The sequence below is a fragment of the Larus michahellis genome, chromosome 5, assembly GCF_964199755.1.
Source record: "Larus michahellis chromosome 5, bLarMic1.1, whole genome shotgun sequence".
In the NCBI taxonomy this organism is placed as follows: domain Eukaryota; kingdom Metazoa; phylum Chordata; class Aves; order Charadriiformes; family Laridae; genus Larus; species Larus michahellis.
The window spans coordinates 48,197,348-48,221,698 of record NC_133900.1 but is presented as its reverse complement, the minus strand read 5'-3'; the positions used below and the strand labels follow the sequence as shown (position 1 = coordinate 48,221,698).

General features: G+C 38.7%; 1 protein-coding gene across 2 annotated transcripts in view; it reads right to left on the bottom strand.

Annotated features, from left to right (window-relative positions):
- DNAAF9 (dynein axonemal assembly factor 9) overlaps nt 1-24,351 on the bottom strand; it is a 77,332-nt gene that overhangs the window by 5,664 nt on the left and 47,317 nt on the right. The window contains exons 23-35 of one of the 2 annotated variants that reach the window (XM_074587199.1): nt 19,965-20,053; nt 19,634-19,732; nt 19,299-19,416; nt 17,370-17,458; nt 15,898-16,056; nt 10,971-11,096; nt 8,933-8,970; nt 4,596-4,731; nt 4,161-4,247; nt 2,959-3,065; nt 2,191-2,265; nt 1,828-2,030; nt 100-165 (exon numbers count right to left, since the gene is read on the bottom strand). In XM_074587199.1, the coding sequence (XP_074443300.1) occupies nt 100-165; nt 1,828-2,030; nt 2,191-2,265; nt 2,959-3,065; nt 4,161-4,247; nt 4,596-4,731; nt 8,933-8,970; nt 10,971-11,096; nt 15,898-16,056; nt 17,370-17,458; nt 19,299-19,416; nt 19,634-19,732; nt 19,965-20,053 (1,392 nt within the window). The remainder of the gene's footprint in view (nt 1-99; nt 166-1,827; nt 2,031-2,190; nt 2,266-2,958; nt 3,066-4,160; nt 4,248-4,595; nt 4,732-8,932; nt 8,971-10,970; nt 11,097-15,897; nt 16,057-17,369; nt 17,459-19,298; nt 19,417-19,633; nt 19,733-19,964; nt 20,054-24,351) is intronic. The other variant, XR_012587008.1, reaches the window with a different exon arrangement.

Genomic DNA, 24,351 nt, shown 5'->3' with positions numbered 1-24,351 from the left:
ACACTTGTTATGGCAAGTATGGGAGGTGCTCTATCATTCAAATGGATATTTAAGAAAATCAGCCAAAAGCAAGACTTGCCATTAATTGCTTCTACTTACATGAATGTTTTTTATTTCCTGAAGGGTTAGCATTCCTCTGGTTTTCAGGGCTTTCCTCTGAGGTTTCTGTATTAAGAATTAGACCCCAGTTATATACCTACTGAGTGACAACGTGATACTACAGTTTAGTTAAGAAAAACAAGCAAACAAAACCACTGAACAGAAAACTAAGTTCTTTCCTGAAAATGTGGATAACAGTAGCAAAATCTATGATCACATGTGATCATGCTCAAGCCCAGTCCAGAAATACTCCTTTTAAAAGTGTGTATTTTAAAAATTAGTTTCTAGACAGAATTATTCGATTATATCAAGGCACTCAACAACTATGTTCTGAAAACAACAGTAAAAATTAAGTGATCTCACATAAAGCACTGTTAGAAATGACAAATTCTAGAAGTATTTTAAATAACACCATTTATATACAGCTCTACTACAAAAACAAAGGAAACTGGCACAGGAACAGAAAAACAATTTAGTTTTCTTTCATGCAGCAACTCTTAGAACTATGTGAAACCCTAAATTAGCCATGACTAGTGAGACTGTACAAAGACTGTGTACTCTTGAACTGCTCGAAGAGGAAGCACTTCACACTTGAGATAGCATTAAAGTTCCAACTTTTCATAAAATTAAACCAGCATTCCCTAGAGTGCTTTCTTACACATCAAAAGCATTTGTCTCCATATATTACCCATGTGATATCATCACAGAAAATGTATATTTCCCTGAAGTAACACAACCTGATAGAACAGAGGTGAGAACCTGAAGATATTTAGGAACAGCTCCACCACTGGTCTGCAGGAAACTTTTTTCCCTTCCTACACAACTTTTTAGAGATACTATGCAAATCCTAAGCCATAAAGAAGTAACCATGAGTATTTTTAACTAATGTTCCAAAATGGGCATCACAAAAGGGCACAGTTGGAACTATAGGCTCAGGTTCCAACTAGAGTGCTAAAATACGCAATTCATATGGTTGAACAGTTTCTGTCCATGTATATTTCTGAATCAAACCTCAAGACTCACTTCCGAAGACCTTAATGTGCAGCCTGGCAAAAGTAATACCTGCTGCTATTGCTTTGTTGTGTAGCAGCAAACCATCTCATTCTGGTCAAGTCATGCCAGTCACTGTGAAGTTAGCAAGAAATCACAACTGCAAAATGTGCCTTCTGGGCTTATGATGTGCATATTTCCTCTTCCCTACTCCAACTTCTATTGCATAGGTACATTAGCCATACAGAAATACATGAAGTCTTACATAGCTGCACACTTGACAAATTAAGTAAGACAAGGTGAAAAAAACTACACCCTCCATTTCAGTGGACTACTTCCAAGGAGGTTTAATTTAGTGAATCAAAACAGTTTTCAGCTTTGCAGCATTCAGGTACCTCAATAAGATTTATTTCATACTACACTTCAGCTTTTGGCAATCACATCTCAGCTAAATCATATTGTGTTTATTCTGGATGTAATCCATTTGTGCTCAAACGTTCAAAAGTAGATCAATCCACAAATACACTGTAGCAGATATTAAAACAATAAACAAATTACAATACACATTTGCAAACTGTTAGTCCTCTGTCTGGAGCACAGTTACACCCTGGAATGCTAATACCTTGGTAGAAGAGAAAGAGATATTAAAAAGTTTCATCAAGACACTTCGATTCCTCCTTTTGTTGTTAAGAAATGCCAAACAGATCACACTGAACAGAAGTAAACATGCCCACAAACCTGCTTTGCAGTTTCTCGGAGCCAGTCTTTTATATCTTCTTCCTTAAGAGAGCAGCCAATGAACACAAGGAAGCACTCCTGTTGACTACTGCAATCTCTGTTATCGCTTCTTGAATCAGGAGGAGTTGGCCCCTCCTGAACAGGCACAAGGCTTAGTGAATTAGATGATGTGTTGTGACAGACTTCAATCACTTTATCAGAATCTAACAACGAGAAGATGGAAGAAGAACACATCTTGATAACTGCTAATCTAATTTAACATCAACACACTGGTGTAGACAGAATAGAGTACACAAAAAATTTCAAATACGTATACATGCAACACAATCACAAGACAACGCATAAGTAGTAATTTGCACTTACCTGAAAACTTAACTTTGCCCATGATGTGATAAATGTTTCCAGAAAAAGGACTTGGCTTGAGCAATGACTTAATCGCTGTTTGAAATAGAAGACAAACATATTATTTCACATCTTGTTCTTATCCTTGGTGTCGCTTCTGGTCAGACCTATGCTACAGGTCTCTAATCCACATCCTAGTGAATCAGGGGAAAATGCTGCAGTGTCCCCCAGAGCCCCACTACGTAACATTTCTATATGTTCTCATTTCTTTGCTATGGGGTAGGTGGGAAATAACATGTGTTTGTCATAATGAACGCTTACAGTGTGTGTGGAAAGTAAAATGGTGCTCCTTAACACTGTTTTGCTAAGGAAAGAAGGAAAGGCATGATTATATAGCTACTCTAGTAGCCTAACACAGAGTTGAACCTATTTTCTACTAACTACAAATAATTATTTGGCATAAAAAGTAGAAGCTGATGGTCACTTATAAACTGCATTTCGACACTACTAAATAAAACAAAACATAAAATAAAAAGCAAACATATGTAGATAAGTGTCTCAGTCTCTAGAAGCCAAAAATCACATTAGATTTTCATCTGAACAAGATCATGGATCAGTTTTTCAGAGCAGACACTAAAGACAACAATTTACTGTCCTTTAAGAAAGGAAAGCTGAATTTTCAACTAAAAGTTTACTTCATCAGTGTGTTATACCAGTGCCTGCCTTCCCCTCTATTTTTCAGTATTTCAAACTTGGATTTAAATCAAGTCAGTCAAAGTTCATTTGTACCTTTACATTTGGTCACAAATCGTGTTTTTTCTAGAGGACGATTAAACCATACACAGATCTGAACCATTGGAGGGAAGACAGACCCAGCTCCATATTTACCTTCATACCTTAAGACAAAAACAAAAACCAGCTTCAACTTACATGAAACACACAGACCTGTGCTTTTCCTCTAACAGATTTCTTAAAAGGAACATCTATTATTTCACCACAGGTACTAAGCTTTCTTCTCCAAGACATCCATGAAAACGTGATATTAACAGTATTAGATTGTTAAAAATGCTCAGGGTTTCTTTTGCTGTTCTTCCTGCCACAATTATCTTTTTCTTACATACGAACTATATACTATCCTTGCATACTATCATGAAGTAGTTCAACAGTTGCCCAAAAGTTTTTAATATTTCTCTTCCCGCCTTCTCTCTCTTCTTTTAGCTCCATGCAACCTACAAGCAGCTCTGACATCCCAAGCTTTGTGCCAGTTTACTTTAAGAGCTCTACTTGCGTCCAATTTAGAGCAAGAATTGTGAATAGAAAGATATACACACGTACAGGACTGGCAGGGTATGGCAAATAAATCGTGCTTCCAACACCATAAATGTAACTAGAAAACAGTCAGCCAGGAGTTACAATGGCTGACAGGTTTACATTTTCTGCCAAATAGGTGCAGCACAGATAACTGCAACAAGATGTGTAAAGAACTCTGAACCATGAAAAATATCCCTTAGTATTAAGTGGAAAGCTTGGTGCCATGTATTATTGTGCCCTTAGCCTCTGCCAAGACTGTCAATAAGGTTGCTGGGTTTTATGAATAATTGTTCCGCTAATAGCTAGACTGACAGAGCAAGTTCATTCCAGTAAGGCTGAATAGCTGTCAGAATGAAATTACTCTACTCATTATTGACCTCACCCATCCCAATCCTTCCCAGCTTATTCCCAGAGGGTTTTTTTCTATTCTTCTGAAAAGCAACAGTAATCTTTCCGATTGATTTAAATGGTGTCCAGAAAGGAGCCTTTTCCCCATAAAAGGGCAGCTATCGTGTATCTACTAAGAATACTCATCAGCTCTCTTAAAAATGATTTACAAAGCTATTGCCTGTTCCAAATGAGTAGTCTTGAAAAAAAAATATAAATTAAGTTACTGAGACTTTTTAATCTTCAAGTTAATTAGAAAAATAGTTTTAATATTTCTCAGTCTAGATACTTACCAGCCAGGATACATTAAATATCGAGCTCTCATCATCTGAGGATTTGAGAAACTGCTTTCTGAGAGAATTAATTCAATATCCTCATTCCTATAAAGAGATAAAGATTTTTAATTTTATAAATTCAATAAAATGGCTACTATCTGTATGCTTCTTACATAAACCAGAATGTCAGTCACAGTAAAATTAAGTGTATTTTTCCCTTAGTATGACAATAACAGTAACATAAGTCATACTCTGCAAACAAAAACATACATTTCCCACATCCCTATTTGACTATAAATGTAAAGGGAAGATACCTCTTGCATGAGAAGCAATTAAGAAAAATCTGCATCTCCTTTGTATAAGGTACCAGAGTAAAACAAAAGAATACAAGTTTCTAAGTGTATGTGTCCCATCTGCCAAAAGTGACAAATACTGGACAGTGATTAACATTACCTAGTTACAACTCCATTTTCTGCCAGGATGAATGAAACAGCAGGATTTGCTGCTCGGATAAGGCTCTGCAGTTGCACAAGCAGTGGATGCTTCTGCTCTGTAGCATGACTTGTGAAAACCACGTTACTCACGAGTCCTGTATAAGGAAATCAGGACAGTTTACAGAAGTCAGGTATGCAACAGTGACTAAAAAACTATTAAGTAATATAACAGCCATTCTTCTCTTATTTTCCTTCCATCTCACTACATTAATGTTGCTAAGGAAAAAAAAAAATCAACAACAAAAACAAACAAGCAAGGAACCTTTCATCTCTTGCCTGCCCAGCAAACACCCAGAAGCCCATCTAACCACATGTGAATACTGTGGAGTAACCAAATGCAGAATTATCGTTAACTATTTATTTTGCAACTGTATCTAGTGGGCAGGCAGCTCAGAAGCCCGTTTTGTCACAACCTGTAGACACACAGGAATGATACCTCCTGAAGGAGACAGACCTTTTCAGTCACTGGAATGGCTTGAGGGGAAAGAGGCAGAATGTTGTAATCTATGGGTTCTTATGATTCAGTGAAAAGAGTCTTACCAAAAAAGAATAATTAAAAACATGAGCCTATCAGTACAGCGCCAGTCACTGAAGATGACTCGACTAATGAGAAGGCCTGCTTTGCCCAAACACAGCTATACCAGGGTCAAGACGTTTTTCTTTCAATTAGACAGGCCGTGTAACAGAAGTAATTTAGACTCGGTTAATCAAAAAAACAATTAATTAAAAGAGTAAATTCATAGAAGAATCAATCTGAGAAGGATTTGTTTCATAAAAAATACTAATGTTTAAAGCCTCTTGGCAAATTCAATGTGTAGAAAGATAGGCTAAACGGCTAAAAATCAGCATTTTGGACTCTGAAAAGTTGCCGCTTCCAAAAACGAGATAAGGGTTTCTTTCTTTTTTTTGGTCTGTTTTTTTAAAGAAAGACCTCAAAATGCTATTCAGACAGCAAGTCTGAACCCACAAGGCATCAAAAAAGATAACAGAGAAAACAATAGGATATTTGTCCCAAGCACCAATTCCCAAAAAGACTCATATGTGTCACCAGAAAAGCAATTCCTTTTTCAGACTTAGCAACTTAGCAGTATCCCTTCACATCGCACCTAGTGCGGCAAATTTCACTGAAGAGCGGTTACTCTTAAGCAAAAACTTTCCAAGATTTGAAGATGACAACACAGTCTTCATGTTATATGTGCTGTCTTGCCAGGTATAAGACAAATTTCATGTTAAATGAGAACCAACTGCTGCTACTGCACATGCCTCTGAAGACAATCAGAAATAACACACCAATGATCGCAGCTGTCAAGCCTTGGGCACTGGAAGGGATCTCATTGAGGAAAAGATGCGAGATGATGTATTGCGCTTATCTGACCGATTTCAGTGTTACAGGATTTCTGCTTTTGAATTATATCAAGAAGGCATTACATCAGAGTGAATTTCAGCCCGGTTCCTCAAAGAGACTGACTCCCTAGGATGTCAATATTGTCCAGAATGCGTAGGGAATGCTATCTCTTCGCTCAAGATGTGCAGCTCATTTCAGACACTTCCCTGTAACTACAGGTACGCTGTAAGACAGAACAGTAAACTCTCGAATATCAACGAACAACTGAACTAGGATGAATTTCCCCTGACCCCAACTCATCACTATTTAAAGCAGAATATGTAATGAAGCTCACACCATGATCTGCTGCCTACAGTAATTCCTGTTCTTTACAGAAGTCTTTAAAGTATATTAATCCTTGCAGAGGCTTCTATATAGTCATTTCTATACCAAATGTTTCTGGTCTACTTATATTAAACCATATGCTCCCAATCACTGTTACTTGCATCACTGACCCTTTCAAGCTAGAATTTTAATAATAGCCCAAGCAAATTTCCATCATTAGTATTTCTCTCTTTTTTTTAATCCCCCACAAGAAGTTTCCACTCCAATTTCAGAAACATCTAAGTTTTCTCCAATACACAGTTGCTCTTGGCGGGTGGGGGTGGGGGGGAGAATGGCAAGCATGCTTAGAAATTTAAGTCACACGCATGCTTGTAATTATTATGTAGATCTTGCAATTAAGATGAAAAGTATGAATAAGCTAATCAACAACCACCACACTGCGGGTGTGCTACGCGCAGCGGGTTTTTTCTTTTTCTTAGTGTCCCCAAATTTGATACTGATTTAAAAGTCAAGTTTAATTAAAAACATAGTTATACTTTCTGTGAAGCTGGCACAGAACAATAAAAAAAGCTGTAAAATATAAATGCTAAAAAGCATATATTACAGTTAGAAGCACTATGCCTCAGAGAGAATAGGTAATTGTCAAGGACTAAGGTGGCAAACTTAAAGTTAAGAAGAAAGATAGCTAAGGAATAAAGTATCTAGCAAATCAGAAACCTTGTCTCATGCTCCTCACCCATACTCTTTCTCCATTGCTCCCCGCTTCATTTGAGCTTGTCTAAGGGGAACAGCTTTCGGGCAGTAGCTGTCATCCTTGCTTGTAAACTCCCACACAACCTTGGAAGTAACAGAAGACTGCTCTGAGCCCGGGGAACCTGCAAGCTTTGGCTCAGCGCACACCTATGCATAAGTCTTGTAGGTGCCAGCATCCCACAAAAACTGGCCCCGGCTTAGCAGGCAACAATCCATGAATCTGAACTGGCTGACAGGTAGTGTAATCCAGAAGAAAAATAGCTGAGAACTGGAAGATCCTTACATAGCTTTAGTAACAAATAATTTTGACCTTTTCTATTTAAATTGTCACTGCCATCTCGTTTCTACTGCATTTTGAAGACCACCCAGTTTTGCTTAATTCCTTATTTATACACTCATCTAAAGGAAAAAAGTCTGCAGCCTGGGGAATAGCATGTTCAATAGAAGCAGCAAAGAAACAGGAGGGATAGATTAAAAATACGTGTAACTTTACAAAAATAATGGATCCTCTTTGTTCCCAAATGTACAATGGGCATATTTAACAATGGTGTTGTCTTAATCTGTAAAACAACTTCATATACAACACAAAAGATGCCAATGTGCCCTTAGACTACTAAGGTGTCATCTTACAGTTTCTGCAAGAAATAAAGAGGCATATTTGTAAGGAGTGAGACAAAAAGAAATTACAGTGCACAGACAGAGGCAAGATTTTTTTAAAAAAAAAGTTTAAATAAGGATGCAAGGGAGAGATAAAACAGAACTGCTAGTGTTGGTCACTCTGCTCAAGACTTTATCAGTTCTCCTTGATCTTCATCTGTTTCTGTTACTCTTGTGGCTTTCTAAGCAGAAAGTGTCACGTCGTGTTGTCAAATGATGTCATGTTGATGATACACATGGGTAATCTTTCAGAAACCACACAATAGAAGGGACCTGGAAAGCAGCAGCAAACGGCTAACCCTATTCACTTCCAAAATTTGCAAGACAGCGACGTGGACAAGGTAACCACCCAAAAGTCTAGTTAATTCTTACTTGCCTATACCTATACCTGTCTTGTCTTATACTTGCATTGCAAGTTTCTGTTTTCAGATTTGTACAACGCCCTGTATGATACTGTCTTGGCCCACTGATGCTATGTACTGGTCTTAATGTTGTGAAATCATCTATACAACTGTTAAAAACAACTGTAAAGGTACTATAGTAAAATTTGCTTCTGCTCTTGAAACTTAAAGAACCTATTTGAAGATAGGTCAGGAACAATGACATCCCACTTATGAGAACCCCTGCTCTAAGCTCCAAGACTGACAAGAAGGATGATGCAGTCAATGATTCATTTCAGGGTCAGGGAATAAAACTAAGTATACAGGTAAGAAACAGTTCTTCTGCAAATGAGGTTTTTTGTCTGGTGCAACGTCAAATCCAACCTGCAAGGATCCTCCACACTGCATTAAGAAGAGAATATGGGGAACAACGTAACCAGCTCATTTTTCCGTTTCTAAAACAGCAGAAATGAAAAGAGAGGTCCATTTCCTCATGCCTTGCCAAAGAGGATGGAACTCAAATCCAACCCATTTTGCTCCTAAATTAACAACACGGCATGAATAACAACAGCTCAAGATAAGCAGTTTAACTCATTGTCTTAGGAAACCCATCCTCCAGATGAGGACAACCAGAATGCATCATGCTCTAGATTCTTACATCTTCTCCAGGTGCCTATGATGTTTAATAGTGTAGGCAGAGATTGGTCTGCACAGATGGTTCTTACTCCAAGAGTTTATCATGATCCTTTGACTACATGCATTTACAGTGCATTTATTTGGCCTTAGGGCTCAGCTATTTGGTCTGTATAGCTCAAAGTCAAGAAGAGTGACACATACCTTGTGAACACTGGTCCAAGAATTTGGGAAAAAGCAGCCTAAAAAACCCAAAAGTTTGTTAAGTCAGGAATGGATATTATTATTTAAGTAAAGCATTTACATTCTTTTAGACAGTGACAGTTAGAGTCTTACTATCCAAACCATTTTCATGTTTCCCTTCCTCAAACCATGTAACTGGAACATCCCCACAGGTTATGTCTTTCAGAAGTTTGTTCCCAAAAATTAGTTTTGGAGATGGTTTTAATTCTTTAATGGATTTAAGAGATAATTCCCACCACACAATCTATTCTCTATTCTAGGAAGTCAGAAAGGCTTCAACATTAATTCCTATTTAAACAATAGGAATTTGAAGCTTGCCTTAAAGAATTGTGCCTTCCAAACATGGTGGTAACTCTTCATGGAAAGATTTTATGTATATAATGCTTTCTGTACATATCATACCAATTTCTGGTACTCTGTCAGACAAGCGATAATTATTTTCATGAGCTTTAGCATGCACACAAAAGCTCCAGAGATAGTACTTTATCGGTCCTCGTTCAACTACCTTCCCCTGTCCTGGCTTGCTAATCAACATAGGGAAGAGCTCATGAAAGGCTCATGAAAGAGCTGGACCTTTACAGTAATGAACTCTCAGACGGGAAAGGGTTTTGATTTTCTTTACTGCAGAAGTTTTGAGTCAGACATTAAAATAACTCTTCTCAATTCTCACAGTGAAACCGCCTAAGCTTCCCAAGTGAAAGATTTGTCATTGGCAGTACGTGGCTATTCGGTAAGTTCTTATCAGAAGAAACTTCAAAGCAAGACACAGTCTACAGCATAGGCTAAGCCTCTTCCTTCAATTGCTACGGCACTTCAGGAGACAAACAATGTTAGTCAAAGGATTGCAGGCTACTGCTGCTATAAATACTACTCTCTTCTATGACCAGTAACACATTAGTAAGTTTAAAAAAACCCTAGAAGTGGAACTTGTCTTTCCTATAGTTATGGAAAGAACAAGTTTAAACAGCACTCCAGCACCAATACTCCAATATTTTATGTAGTCTTTATTATTTATTTACAATCTTTGTCATGGAGACAAAAAGAAGCAGTAAAATAACATCTATTTATTGACTAGGGCAAAGCACAAGCAGCATATGGGCTAGCGTTTTAAAAACGGCTAGGAAGTTTAAGGAATGCATTTTCATAAAATAATTGCAAAGTTCACCTCTAAGCTGTGATGCACAGAGTTTTATCACACATAGAAGCAATGCTAAGAACTCTGAAAATTGTAACTGCTTTAACTTACGTTTATCAAATCAGCTGCAAGGCATAATTGCAAAATTTAAGTATTACAATTTTACGGATAGGTCTATGAAATTAGTGCATTTTTGCTGAGTGTGGAGCACACACACATACTGTGAAACAGCAACCAAACCACCCTATTTAAAAATGTCAGTGACTTGGCTTTGCTACCGTTTCCTCCCCACCCTGCCTCTGCAGTAACCCAAGATATTAGATTTTAATACTTGCAATACGTTTACTTCCATGCTTTGTCATTCTCTTCCACTAAATTTCAGATGGCTTCCCATAAGTTCTGTATTTTACATCTGTAAAGTCTTCATTTAATATCCAACAGTAGTGACAGAATCAATAACCCAAACTGAGATGCACATCTCAATTTTTAGTCATACTCACAAAAAAATTATAAAAACAAATGATTTAAAAAGCACATGAAAGGACAGTTGACTGTTCAGATTTTACAAAGTCCTTAGCCAGAGTATATGTATTTAAGCAGTATGCTAATGACAATCTTTGTTTATTCTTCCACACGGTAAACTTTTATTAATACAGTATATATTTATATATCTAGGGGAAACCAAGTGTCTTCCTTGTAAACTAAACAGCACCCCAAAGTTCATCCAAGGTGGATTAACTAGCAGTTTTATGAGATTTAAGACAGTTCTGTGGCACTTAACCATCATATATCTCTAATTATTGTAAAAATGATCTCAAACTTACATATCTATTTTCAAACTAGTAAAAATACTTTAAACTATACCTATGCTCCATATAGCAACTCAGTGGCTCTACACAAGTATTAACTGCTCCAATGACAAAAAAAGACTTCACATCTGGGTCAGGATGAGTTTGCAGAGCCTGTACAACATCAATAACATCAGTATATCTGTAAGAAAACAAAATTAAATATGGTTTCAGAGAAACAGAATAACACATTTTAATACCTAGTAAGAAATCAATTGCTTGCAAGAAGGTTGTGTTTCTAGGAAATAGTTATAAAGCAGTTCAAAACTTGGCAAATCCACACAAATTAAGCTGACTGCAAGTAACATTAGAAATAAGTTACTGACAGAGAAAAGCAGTATAAACTTTGCACTGAACAACTGAAAAGTCTAGCTTTCAGGAAGCACAAAAAGCATAATGTAATACAAGCATGTTATGCCTAGTGACAAGCATATTAAGCACTAATTATGATTTGAGTAAAAGAAAAAATTAAAAAGCAATGCCTCTCACTTATCTGCATTCCAATTTAAAAGTGCTTCTAGAATTAATGCATCCATTTTTAATCAGTACTCCAGCCACTGCTACATTATACTTGTGTATGATAGCAAAGTTTAGGTGAATGTGAGGTTTTATTCCAGGTGTTTATTTCTCAGCCAGTTACAATCTTCTCTCAAAACTGTACTCTCATTTATCAAGTTAATGGATTATTTAGAGAACTCCAGCTTCTTGAAAGCTATCTATACCAACACTCAGCTACCCAGAAAGAACAGAAAACCTGTAATTAGAAGTTCCTGAAGCCAGTGCTGCTACCAGAATGTCAGTTATTTTGCACATCACTGGACCTTATACCACTTCTACTAACTTTAAGAAAAAAAAAAAATATCTGGCTGTAACATAGAAAAAAAATATGCTTTTTAGCACTGTCAGACTAGAACCATAATGAAGAAAATGCTAAGCTCCATATATAGCCCCTTAGTGAAAAAGATGAACACTTGGTAGCCGGGGAATCAAAACCTTTCCAGCCAAATTAGGGTAGCACTTCCCTAAAGCTAGTTTATGTTACCTGCTAATGACTCAGAAACAGAATGGGCAAACACACTGAAGACAATACTAGTTCTCAAATGCTACACTTGAGATGGAAACATCAAACAGAGATGGCTCAGAGACTTCACCTTTATTCCACAAGAAAACCGGCATTTATCTGAAACATGCTAATCAGTCTTACTTCAGTATTGCCTGCTGTATCAAGTGAATTGCACATTCTTTTCAAGTGAATAGCATATTTTTGACAAAATTCTTTCTGCTAGTAGTTTTAGAGGTCATTGAATCATAGAATGGTTTGGGTTGGAAGGGACCTTTAAAGGCCATGTAGTCCAACCCCACTGCAGTAAGCAGGGACATCTTCAACTAGACCACGTTGCTCAGAGCCCTGTCCAACCTGACCTTGAATGTTTCCAGGGATGGGGCATCTACCACCCCTCCGGGCAACCTGATCCAGTGTTTCACCACTCTCAATTTGTTCCTTGTATCTAGTCTAAATCTACCCTCTCCTAGTTTAAAGCCATTACCCCTTATCCTATCACAACAGGCCCTGCTAAAAAGTTTGTCCCTATCTTTCTTATAAGCCCCCTTTAGGTACCGTAAGGCTGCAATAAGGTCTTCCCGGAGCCTTCTCTTCTCCAGGCTGAACAACCCCAACTCTCTCAGCCTGTCCTCATAGCATAGGTGCTCCATCCCTTTGATCATTTTTGTGGCCCTCCTCCGGACCCACTCCAACAGGTCCATGTCTTTCCTGTGCTTAGGGCCCCAGAGCTGGACACAGTACTCCAGGTGGCGTCTCATCAGAGCAGAGTAGAGGGGCAGAATCACCTCCCTCGACCTGCTGGCCGTGCTTCCTTTGATACAGCCCAGGATGTGGTTGGCTTTCTGGGCTGCAAGCGCACATTGTCGGCTCACACCTATCTTTTCATGCACCAGTACCCTCAAGTCCTTCTCTGCAGGGCTGCTCTCAGTCCTTTCATCGCCCAGCCTGTATTGATACCAAGGATTGTCCTGACCCAGGTGCAGGACCCTGCACCTGGCCTTGTTGAACCTCATGAGGTTTACATGGGCCCAGTACTCAAGCTTCTCCAGGTCCCTCTGGATGGCATCCCATCCCTCAGGCATGCTTGGACACTAACCAAACAGCTTAGTGTCCTCTGCAAACTTGCTGAGGGTACACTTGATTCCACTGCCTATGTCACTGATGAAGATATTAAACAGTACTGGTCACGATATAGACCCTTGAGGAACACCACTTGTCACCGATCTCCATCTGGACATTGAGCCATTGACCTCTGGATGTGACCATCCAACCAATTCCTCATCCACCAAACAGCTCACCCATCAAATCCATATCTCTCCAATTTCAGGAGAAGGATGTTGTGGGGGACCATGTCAAAGGCCTTAGAGAAGTCCAGATAGAGGACATCCATAACTTCTCCACTGTCAACTGATGCAGTTACTCCATAATAGAACGCCACTAGGCTGGTCAGGGCAGGACTTGCCCTTAGTGAAGCCGTGATGGCTGTGCCAAATCACCTCTCCGTCATCCATGTACCTTTGCATAGCTTCTAGGAGGATCTGTTCCATGATCTTGCCAGGCACAGAGGTGAGGCTGACAGGTTGGCAGTTTCTAGGGTCCTCCTTTCTACACTTTAAAAAATGAGCACAATGTTTCCCCTCTGTATGCTTTCTTTGACCTTCCTTTTCTGGCTGACATACCTCTAGAAGCCCTTCTTATTATTCTTCGCATCCCTTGCCAAGTTCAGCTCCAGCTGCGCCTTGGCCTTCCTGACCCCATCCCTACAAAACTGGGCAGCTTCCCGATGCCCTTCCCAGGATACCTGTCCCTGCTTACACTGCCTGTGCATCTCCTTCTTGCCCTTTAGTTTGACCAGCGGGTCTCAACTCAGCCACGCCAGTTTCTTGCCTTCCTTGCCTGATTTCTTACACCAGGGGATCAAGAGCTCTTGCGCTCTACGGAAAGTGTCCTTAAAGATCTGCCAGCTCTGTTCTGCTCCTTTGTCCCTGAGGGCAGTTTCCCAGAGGGTCCTATTGACTAACTCCTTGAACAGCTGGAAGTTTGCTTTCCTAAAATTCAGGGTCCTGACTTTACTCTGCCTGACCCATATTCCCCAGGACTGCGAACTCCACCAGTGCATGGTCACTGCAGCCCAGGCTGCCTCCAATCTTGATGCCACCGATTAGCTCACTTGTGTTGGTGGCCATCAGGTCCAGTATTGCATCCCCTCTGGTAGGGCTGCCTATTACCTGGCTTAAGAAGTTATCCTCGACACACTCCAGGAGTCTCCTGGATTGCCTACAGCTCGCTGTGCTACTTTTCCAGCAGATGTCGGGGTGGTTCAAGTCCGCCAGCAGGACAAAAGCCTGCAAGCTCTTTATGGAGCCGTTCATTCTGAAGTACAGAGACTTAGAACGTACCATATGAGAAGTGATGTGCAAAAATGGCACAAATATTTATTCAGATGGCAACTCACATGCATGTAATAATGCCCCTCTTTCCTATCTTTTAACAAATGGAATTTTCAAAGTTTGTGTCACATTTTTTGTAGCTAGTACTGCCAAAGAATCAAAGCAAGGACTACCAGAAACGCTAAGAGAAAGAAGCATCTATGCACACAAAGATGCTAAATGCTTGCAAAAATGCAAAGATTGGTTCTTATGCTTACTGTAGCACGCTCATTCTCTGTTTAAAAAATTCAGTAAGAGTCACAGTAGCTCAGGCTTTTAAGTTTCTATTTGGAGGAAAAAATACTGCAAAGTGAATGCACCATTTAATTCTGGAAACCATGAATTTATTTATTAAAGATTCTCTAGCACTCACCAATCTTTTAAAAGTTTAAGGTATTGTAAAAGCACTTGAGAGATACAATTACAGTCTTTGTGTTACACCATATCACACTTCCTAAAATTAATTTCTATTCCGAAGCACTCAGTCATCTAATGCCTTAAAGACAATAAATCGTCCTCTGAAAGAAATAGGGAGGTGCTCCACCCCCATTTTTCATCAAAACAATTTCAACGTTTTAGCAAACTTTCAAAGAAAATTATACATGAAAGATAGAGCGAGAACTCAGCTAACATGCTTTTCTGCATTCTGTAACAAGTTGTGCGTTTATTCCATGCTTTTCTGTTTTATTATCAGCAAAATACAAGTCTGGTGGGAAAAAGTAGCAGTAATTCATTTGTGTACTAAGAGGAACTACAACACACAGCACTCCCTCTAAATATTAACATAATGCTGTAGTAGATAATATTTAGTAACATCCGCCTGCAGCTCTGGAGCGCAGTTTGCAACACATCTCAAGCTATCTCTGCTCTAGTGCCCTCATCTAAATCTATAGCTTTAAAGACAGTAAAGACCAGTACTCCAGCAGTCTTTAAGGACAGATAACCAGCATGAAGAAGTCTCACCAGCCTTTGAAGGTACCTCTCTATCTACGACCTCGGGGGGGGGGGGGGGACAGAAAAAAGAAAAAAAAAACAACCAAAAAACCAAACATCAACCCACAACTAAAACCAAAACCAAACCACATACAGCAGCACCAATAAAGTGCCATTTATCAACAGTCTAAGATGCAGCTGGAAAGGGCAAGAAAACTTCTTTTGAGAAGCCAAAAATCAGAGTCCATCTCCTAAATACAGAAGAAGCAGATGCACTCTGTCCTTCCATATGATTGAAGGAAGACTACGGATATCTTTTTTCCAATGCAGTAACACGCAATAAAATTAACAGATTGCAGAAAAGCTGAGTTTAGTACATACATAAAACAGAATTCACAGAGTACTACACTTTAGCACAGAAATATGACTGCTTCAGCATGATGGGAAAGTTTAAAAGTGTCTTGGGAATATGACACTGAAAAGGAAGAATATGCAAAAATTCAGTTTCAAACATTTACCCTTGCAAGACGACTAAGAGACGCTTATTCTTTTTAGCATAAGCGGACTGACGGATGCCGTGGTTTTGCTGAGCCTCCAGGACACTGGAGAGGTAACGCTGGAAGTGGGTTGCACTGAAACACTCAGGACTATCCATAGTTTGCCGATAAACTATCCACCTAAACAACATAAAACAGGGAAAGAAGTTAACATTCTATGACATAATATTTGTTTTCTCTTTATTTTGAGCCAACAGACCAAAAATAAATTTGACAAGCCCTAAGATTCCACATCGCTCACACCACATGGGAAAGAGGAATTTATTTGGCTTTCTATCATTTCCAGTGTAAGAACATTCTTTGTACTATTGCCAAAAGGTTTTGTGGGTTTTTGTTGTTTTTTAATAAAACAATGTTCAACAGCTTCTTCAAAGTAGCACATCGTATAAGTAATTCTGATCTTTGTTAGTGATGAAGTAAACAAAAATTGTATTAATCCAATTCAAAACACTCTGGGCATGAAAATATTTCACTGCAAAAATAAAAAGTAACCATGACATTTGCAGGAAAACATGATGGAATGTAAGGGGATTACAGAACATGCAAAAATCACTTTACATGTTTGCCGTAAAAACAGAACCACAAAACTGTTCTAAATCAACTTGCTAATATCAAGACACTGAGCTAAAAGTAAGACAAAGAAACAGTCCAGAACATTACTAAGATGAAATGCTAAGGTGTCTGGCTGTAAGATTTAAAAGGCTAAGAATTTCTTTTTTTTGATTTTCTAGAAGCAGAATCAACACACAGAATGGCAAATTCCGACAGCAGATTTATCTTATTGCCATACAATAGATGTCCTGGATATATCTCTTGCTATTGTAGAACAGAAACCAGGTCAGATTAAACAGTGCTGTAGCAAGGACCGTTAGCATAGTCTTTTCTCCAAGAAGAATGCATTTTAGACTCACTACACATGTCAGTAAATGGAAGCTCTTCACCCGTTTCCTTCAAGTTGTGGCAACTTCCATACCTGCTTAAGGGAGAATTCATTTGGCCCTTCTAAAATTAATCTTAACTGTTTGTAGCATCAGTGATAGTTCCAGACACATGTCATAGACCTACAGTGGTACCTGTGGTATTCTTAACATGGAACACCAACAAAGAAACCTCCTGTGCTATTTTTCTTGTCTAAATGTCTAAAATTTAACAGCAAATATACCTGGCACAACACAGTTAAATGAGAAACCTGAAGTAACAGAACTGCAGCAACATCTACCCTACACAGTGCTATGTGGAACTAGTTAAGGTGCCTCATAACATTTACTGAATTTATTCTGATAGCACATCTGTTCACAAATTAGAAACTGGGATGTATTAAAAAAAATAAAAATAAAGTGAAACATTGATAGCTTCATCTCCTTCATGCTCAGTAGTTCTTTGGTGATTAGTATAATCGCTGCTTTGGACTATAAAGCCAGAACTGTACGAACCTTCCATGCTCCTTGTTAAAAGTTACAAGAAAACCACAGAGATCGCTGCAATGGCATCCTGGAAGACCAGTTATAATGGTGATAACCACCTAAAACACAGGGAAGAGACAAGAAGGGAGGCCACTTGAAGACTAGAAACAAGCTACAATTGCACACACATTAAGGCTTCTATCTTGATAAAATCTTAAGTCTAAACACAAAGTTAAGTGACACTAACCACAGAAACAGCAAGATAATGTAGAACTGTAGTGTCTTTACGCAATTACTCAGATATGCACAAAGACGTGTTTTCTCTTGGTTTTCATACCTTAAACACTGTGCAAGGATAATTAAAAAATAGAGCAAACAGTATTATCAAAACCTTTACATTAAAATCTAGTCTGCAGTGTAAGTATTAATGCAAACATCAGAAAAAACACCGCAAGAGACACCAAATAGGTTATGTTTCCTATGATGAAAAGGGGACATTCAAATACTTAGAACAGTATTTGAGAAAATGGTTCAAAAAGCAATGGTGTACATCAAATAGTCTTTTCAAACACAAAGAGCAACTCTAGGTTTCTTATACTGTACCAAGCATGCTATACACAATATTTATTCCAGCAAAGCTGCATTTTGAGTAGGACCGGTAAGAGGCCGCACAATAACAGCTCTAACATACCAACAGCTTTGTTGCATAAAGCACCACTGGTTCCATTATGTGTATTTCTTGTGGTATTGAGAGAGGGATCATAGCAAAGAAACTCTGGTAAGAAGTCAGAGAACACTCCCAAAGTATATAGATATAGTTCTACACTACTAATTCGAGTCTGCTACAGAAGCTACAGAATTAAGTAAATGAGCTCTGGAAGAAACATGACTAAAACAACAACTTTTTGTGCCGCGCTGAACTTAAGAAATTATGTCACCGGTAATCAGTCATCACCCTGCATACCATCTGCTACTAACAGAAAAATCACCTCTTACAGTTTCTACATGATACTTGAAGATAGCTGTCTACAGACTCTTTGGATCCTATCCTCAAAATCACTTTCAGATGCTCACAGAAAATGAGTATTCATAATACTAGATATAGAGAACCACCTCAGAAAAATCAGAGTTACTAAGTTTGCGTGTTTCACAGAATTTGGTAGGAACATTATAGAAAGATTTATTTTTTTTTAAAACATACACAAAGACTATTAAATTAACCTTAAAATCAGATTTTAAAACATTAATAAAAGTTTATTAATTAATACTTAATTTAAGCATCAGTGTGGTCTCTGAACTAGATTCCAGGAAATAAGGCTGGCAACATATTGCAGTATTCATAGAGAAAGACTATATTCCTGCTGATCTGACTTTCTTGCTTACTTACAGCAGCTTTCATATGCTGGAAAGTTACAAGGAAATATTTTCTCTGGAAATGCTATTTAAAGCACTCAAGTTTGACAATTGTTATTGCCCCTATAGAGAACTGAGTGTTCTACAGATAATATCAGCAAATGTTAAATATCATGTGCTACCTCTATGCTATTTAAAGGACTTTTATGTTCCAGAGAACAATTCAGTTAAATTATTCAGCAATTCATAAAAACCAAGCTACTGCTTTAGGGGCAAGTCTCTCTGGACGTTAGAGAAAACTGTTCACTTGAAGATCTATGCCTCATTTTCTGCCTCTGTTTTATCAGGCTGAAGGGCCATTAGCACTTCCAAAAGATTGTTTAAGTGAAAAAAAAAAAAAGTAATATAACCAGGAAAAACAGGGCAGAGCAATTTATTCTAAGAAACAGACTTGAAGCAAGTTCAGTGTGAACTGGTGGTATCGGAGGAGGCGGCAGAGAGCATAGTTAAACATACATCAGTACTTTATTGCATTGCCTGTAACACAACTGATTTGCTAAATATTCTCTACTAGGGATAGGAAGTATTGCTGGGTTGCTTCCTTACCTTATCACTGTCTGCTTTGCTATCAGGAATGATTTCCGACTGTTGCAATAAAATAGGAAGATGTGCTCGCATTATTGGCTCGTGACTGACGCTGCTGACAGTAAAATGTTGCACAAACCTTTAAAAAAAAAATAGAAGGTATATTTTCTTACAATCAAGACAAAAAGACTTCGTTCACATTCCTACAGAGGAAATAATTCGTCTCAGAATAAACACACCTAGTGTGAAGACAAAATTATTAAATAAGCAATTTTTAGACGAGTATTACATATACTAGAATGTTTTTGTATTATTATCGTATACAATACTGATTGAAAACAAAAATAATTTCTCACCTCTCTAATTCTGGAAGGGCAGCAGATATTTTCAGCTCCCTGCATCTCTCCCCAGAAGGAAAAGACAAGGCATTAAATAGCTTCTGAACACTGGAATGCCTAAACCAAGCAAATTAATTAATCAGTTAGTTAAAGGAGAAACCTAGAAATTATCTTCTTTAAAACAGATGCCTACATGTTAACCAGTACGAAAAAAATAAAGCAAGCATTGCACTGAGTGCAGTAATTCCTTTCTGAATCATTATCAAAATCTTCAATGAGTGACAACATTCTTCTGACTGTAGCACACAGATAATGTATAATTGCACTAGAGTAAATGGCATGAACTTACAGTCTCTTTTGTTCCACAGACAGTAATTCTTCCTGGACAACCCTTATAGATAATCCTGAGTTTGTCTGGTTTTGCCACGAAGAGAAAACCTGGAATAAACCAGACCTATACATAAGCATCGTTATTTTGCAAAATTTGTTTTGGATTTATTTAGGAATTTTTTTTCTTCATCTAAAAAAAATACATGCATTTCAACTAGCCATTAAATATTCCAGAGTACTGGTTTTGTCGCAAGAATTCAAAACATGGAAGAAGTCTCCACAGATCAGGTTTTGTAAGCTCCTCTTTGGCTAGACTGTAACTGCTTTAAGAAGTAACTTTACTTCTTAACAGGTCATGCCTGTCAAACCTGATCTCCTTCTATGATAAGGTGACCCACTTAGTGGATGAGGGAAAAGCTGTGGATGTTATCTACCTGGATTTTTGCAAAGCTTTTGACACCGTTTCCCACAGCATTCTCCTGGAGAAACTGGCTGCTCATGGCCTGGACAGGTGTACTCTTCGCTGGGTAAAAAACTGGCTGGATGGCCGTGCCCAGAGAGTGGTGGTAAATGGAGTTAAATCCAGTTGGTGTCCAGTCACAAGTGGTGTCCCCCAGCGCTCGGTGCTGGGGCCGGTTCTCTTTAATATCTTTATCAACAATGTGGATGAGGGGATTGAATGCACCCTCAGTAAATTCACAGATGACACTAAGCTGGGCGGGCGTGTTGATCTGCTTGAGGGTAGGTTGGCTCTGCAGAGGGATCTGGACAGGCTGGACCGATGGGCTGAGACCAATGGTGTGATGTTCAACAAGGCCAAGTGCCGGGTCCTGCACTTGGGTCACAACAACCCCATGCAGCACCACAGGCCTGGGGCGGAGTGGTTCGAAAGCTGCCTGGCAGAAAATGACCTGGGGGTGTTGGTGGACAGCCGGCTGAATATGAGCCAGCAGTGTGCCCAGGTGGCCAAGGCGGCCAACAGCATCCTAGCCTGTACCAGGAACAGTGTGGTGAGCCGGACTAGGGAAGTCATCATCCCCCTGTACTTGACACTGGTGAGGCCCCACCTCAAGTACTGAGTTCAGTTTTGGGCCACTCACTACAAGAAGGACATTGAGGTGTTGGACCATGTCCAGAGAAGGGCTACAAAGCTGGTGAGAGGTCTGGAGAACAAACCTTATGAGGAACAACTGAGGGAGCTGGGGTTGTTTAGCCTGGAGAAGAGGAGGCTGAGGGGAGACCTTATCACCCTCTACAACTACCTGAAAGGAGGTTGTAGAGAGATGGGGGCTGACCTCTTCTCCCTGGTGACAAGTGACAGGACAAGAGGAAACGGGTTCAAGTTACGTCAGGGGAGGTTTAGATTGGATATTAGGAGACATTTTTTCACTGAAAGGGTTATTAAACATTGGAATAGGCTGCCCAGGGAGGTGGTGGATTCACCATCCCTGGAGGTGTTTAAAAAAAGGGTAGATGTGGTACTGAGGGACATGGTTTAGAAGTGGTTTTTGTCAGGGTAGGTTAATGGTTGGACTTGATGATCTTAAAGGTCCCTTCCAACCTCAGCAACTCTGTGATTCTATGATTCTACTGAAATGGTGTAGTTCCTGCCCTCCTCCTCCCCCCCCCTCCCCCTCATCTTCATAGCGGGGGAAAAAAATCCTAGGAAAAAGATTTACCCACCAAAGTAACAGCACCATTCATGAGTATCTTTTAGTCATAGCGTGCTTCACGGATAAAAATGCTAGGTATTTATAGTACAATTGCTGTACAGCAGGAACTGAATTAATATGCCTCCTTTAAGTAATATTATAATTTTCATGAGGTAAGACTGCAGTAATCATTTCTAGATAATTAAGAAAAACTCTGTTCTTCTGCAAAAGAAAAGGGAGCCTTTCGTTTCTCTAGGGAACAGTGTTTTGGCTTACATCCTATTGCCCTAGCCAAGTCACATTAATATGAATGGCACTCTAAACCTAGAAATCAGATTCAGATGAATCACAGAGTCATTTAAATGTGCGGTATTTCCCTTCTTTTAGTAAGTAAAGGCAACAGCCATTGTCATTTTTCACAATAATTTGCTGCAAGAAAAAACAACTGGGGGAGGAAAAGACTGCTTTCCATTAACAAGTAAATAGGCATCCTAAACACAAGGGTACTGAGATAAAAAACATCAAAATAAAATAAACTTTTGATATTAACAAAGACAATATTGCTCATGTAGAAGGACACATGCAATCAAACAAATAACCACTTCAAAACACATATAAGAGACTAAGGAAAATGCCTACAAGGGATGCAAAGGAGGACTGGTCAACAGAAAATTGTATTCTGTACAAGTCAAAAGGCTAGGGATAAAGTGAAAACACAGGTCAGACTGAGACAGAACTCAGTGGAAATAAATCAGTCCTTTTTGTGTAACTTAACAAGCATTTTAAAAAAAGAGATGCTATGGCATTAGAGAAAGTGAAGAAAACCAGAGAAATCAATACATCCCAAAGCCTAAGCAAATTTTCCTCCCCTACCAATTAGGGTGAGGACATGAAAGGTACAGTCCTGTCTTCGCAGGATCTGCAAACCAGACTCCAATTCTGTATGCTCAGAATCTTGCAACAGTCTCTGGTAACTGCCATTCCCTATTTCAAGGAGGCTTGGAATAATTAAAGCATAGGTCCAGTAAGTGAGGTATCGTGCCATGTGACTGTAGAAGAGTAAAACTAGTACCTACATTTTAGTGAATCTTTGTAACTACAGGTCTGTAGAACGACTACTATGTCTATTTGACTTCAATGGCATGCAGACTTTTATAAAAGATTTTGGAGGAAATCAATAAATTCCTGAAGGTAAATACTAACAAAATACAATATTATGTTTCCATGGCTTACACAATCAGGTACACTTTATCTCATGAATGAAAACTATTCACAAGATCACATCTTCAAGACAAAATACATGTTTCATCAACTTGAACTTGAGCAAAGCTTGCTATTGTGCCGGATGAGAAACTGTTAAAACTGCAGGAACTGAAACTCAGTATAGAACCGTTTGGCAAAAAGCGAACTCAAAGGCGGACCAGAATAAATAGCACAGGAAAAAAAAAGCAGCAGAAGGCTAGGGATATTCACCAGCAGAGTTGCTTAGGGAATGCCCCATTATACCCTTTGCAATGAATTTGGCATAGACTGAAGTGAATTGCCAGCATTTTGGGGAACTAAGTTGGGAGACAGTCTACACAGCATTGAGATGCTTCACAGAAAGATAGATCTAACTGTAAGAATGGAAGAAACAGAAAGAAAAATTAGGATGAAGGTAAGTATGAAAGCAAGAATGAGCACACAAACATTTTTAGAATCAGCTGGAGTATCAGTGCGTAGCAAAAGAGAAAGAGCCTGGAGGAGTTTCTCAAAAAATGAGCATGATCTATGAATTCAAGGCAGCAGTGAAAAGTAAAGGCAAACCAAGGGTACCTATTATTGCCTCTGTATAATAAACAAATACCCACATCTCATATACTACGCACAGTTTGGATACCTACAGCCAAAAAACAGATCAAAAGAAAAGTATTACAACAAACAGAGGGAAAGAGAACTTTTTATAAGCATAGATTAAAAAGGATTTGGTTTTATTTTACTAGGCCAAATAAGCCAGAAAGACTAGGTCTAAAATTTCTGAATACCTCAAGGATGTCTGCTGGTAGACAAAATTAAAAAAAAAAAAAACAAAACACAACAGATATAGAAGTAGATCTAATGAAATTGGCTGAAAATTCACAAACAAACAAAATATTCCCAACCACTCACATAGTGGAACAGTGGGAGGAATCCAAACACTTAAGATAAAAGGAGGAGAAATTTTATGGTAACATTAACACTATCAGTGGGGCTGTACTCACTGAGCTAGGTGGTCTTTTCCAGTCCAGTGTTATGATCGCATACTAAAACCCTTGTGAAGTCCTAAAATCTCCAGGCTCATTTCCTCAAAAGTGCTATTGTTATAAAGTTTTGTTTATTAAAAGCCTCTGCATTACAATGCATGAAGTCAATCTACTTAGAGAATAATACAATGCCATATGGGATACTTAAAGAATTTAACAGAACTTCCCTAAGGATCACGATCCAAATGTGTCTAACCACAAAAAAACACAATAGAACCTCTGCCACTACATACAATTGCTGTAGCCAATTATACACCAGTGCTACATTTAAAATGCAACTACTAGAAAACAAGCTTTTAGAGCACTCGCTAGTTTCAGAAGACACAATGAAAGCACATGGCAAGCATTAAAATTAACGAGCAACACAATCACTAGAAATGTATACATAAGTTAAAGTTTCTCACACACGCAAGTTTCTAAGATCAGGAGCAATAACGGTCCTAGGAAGAACTGGGAAGGTCTACGTGGCAGG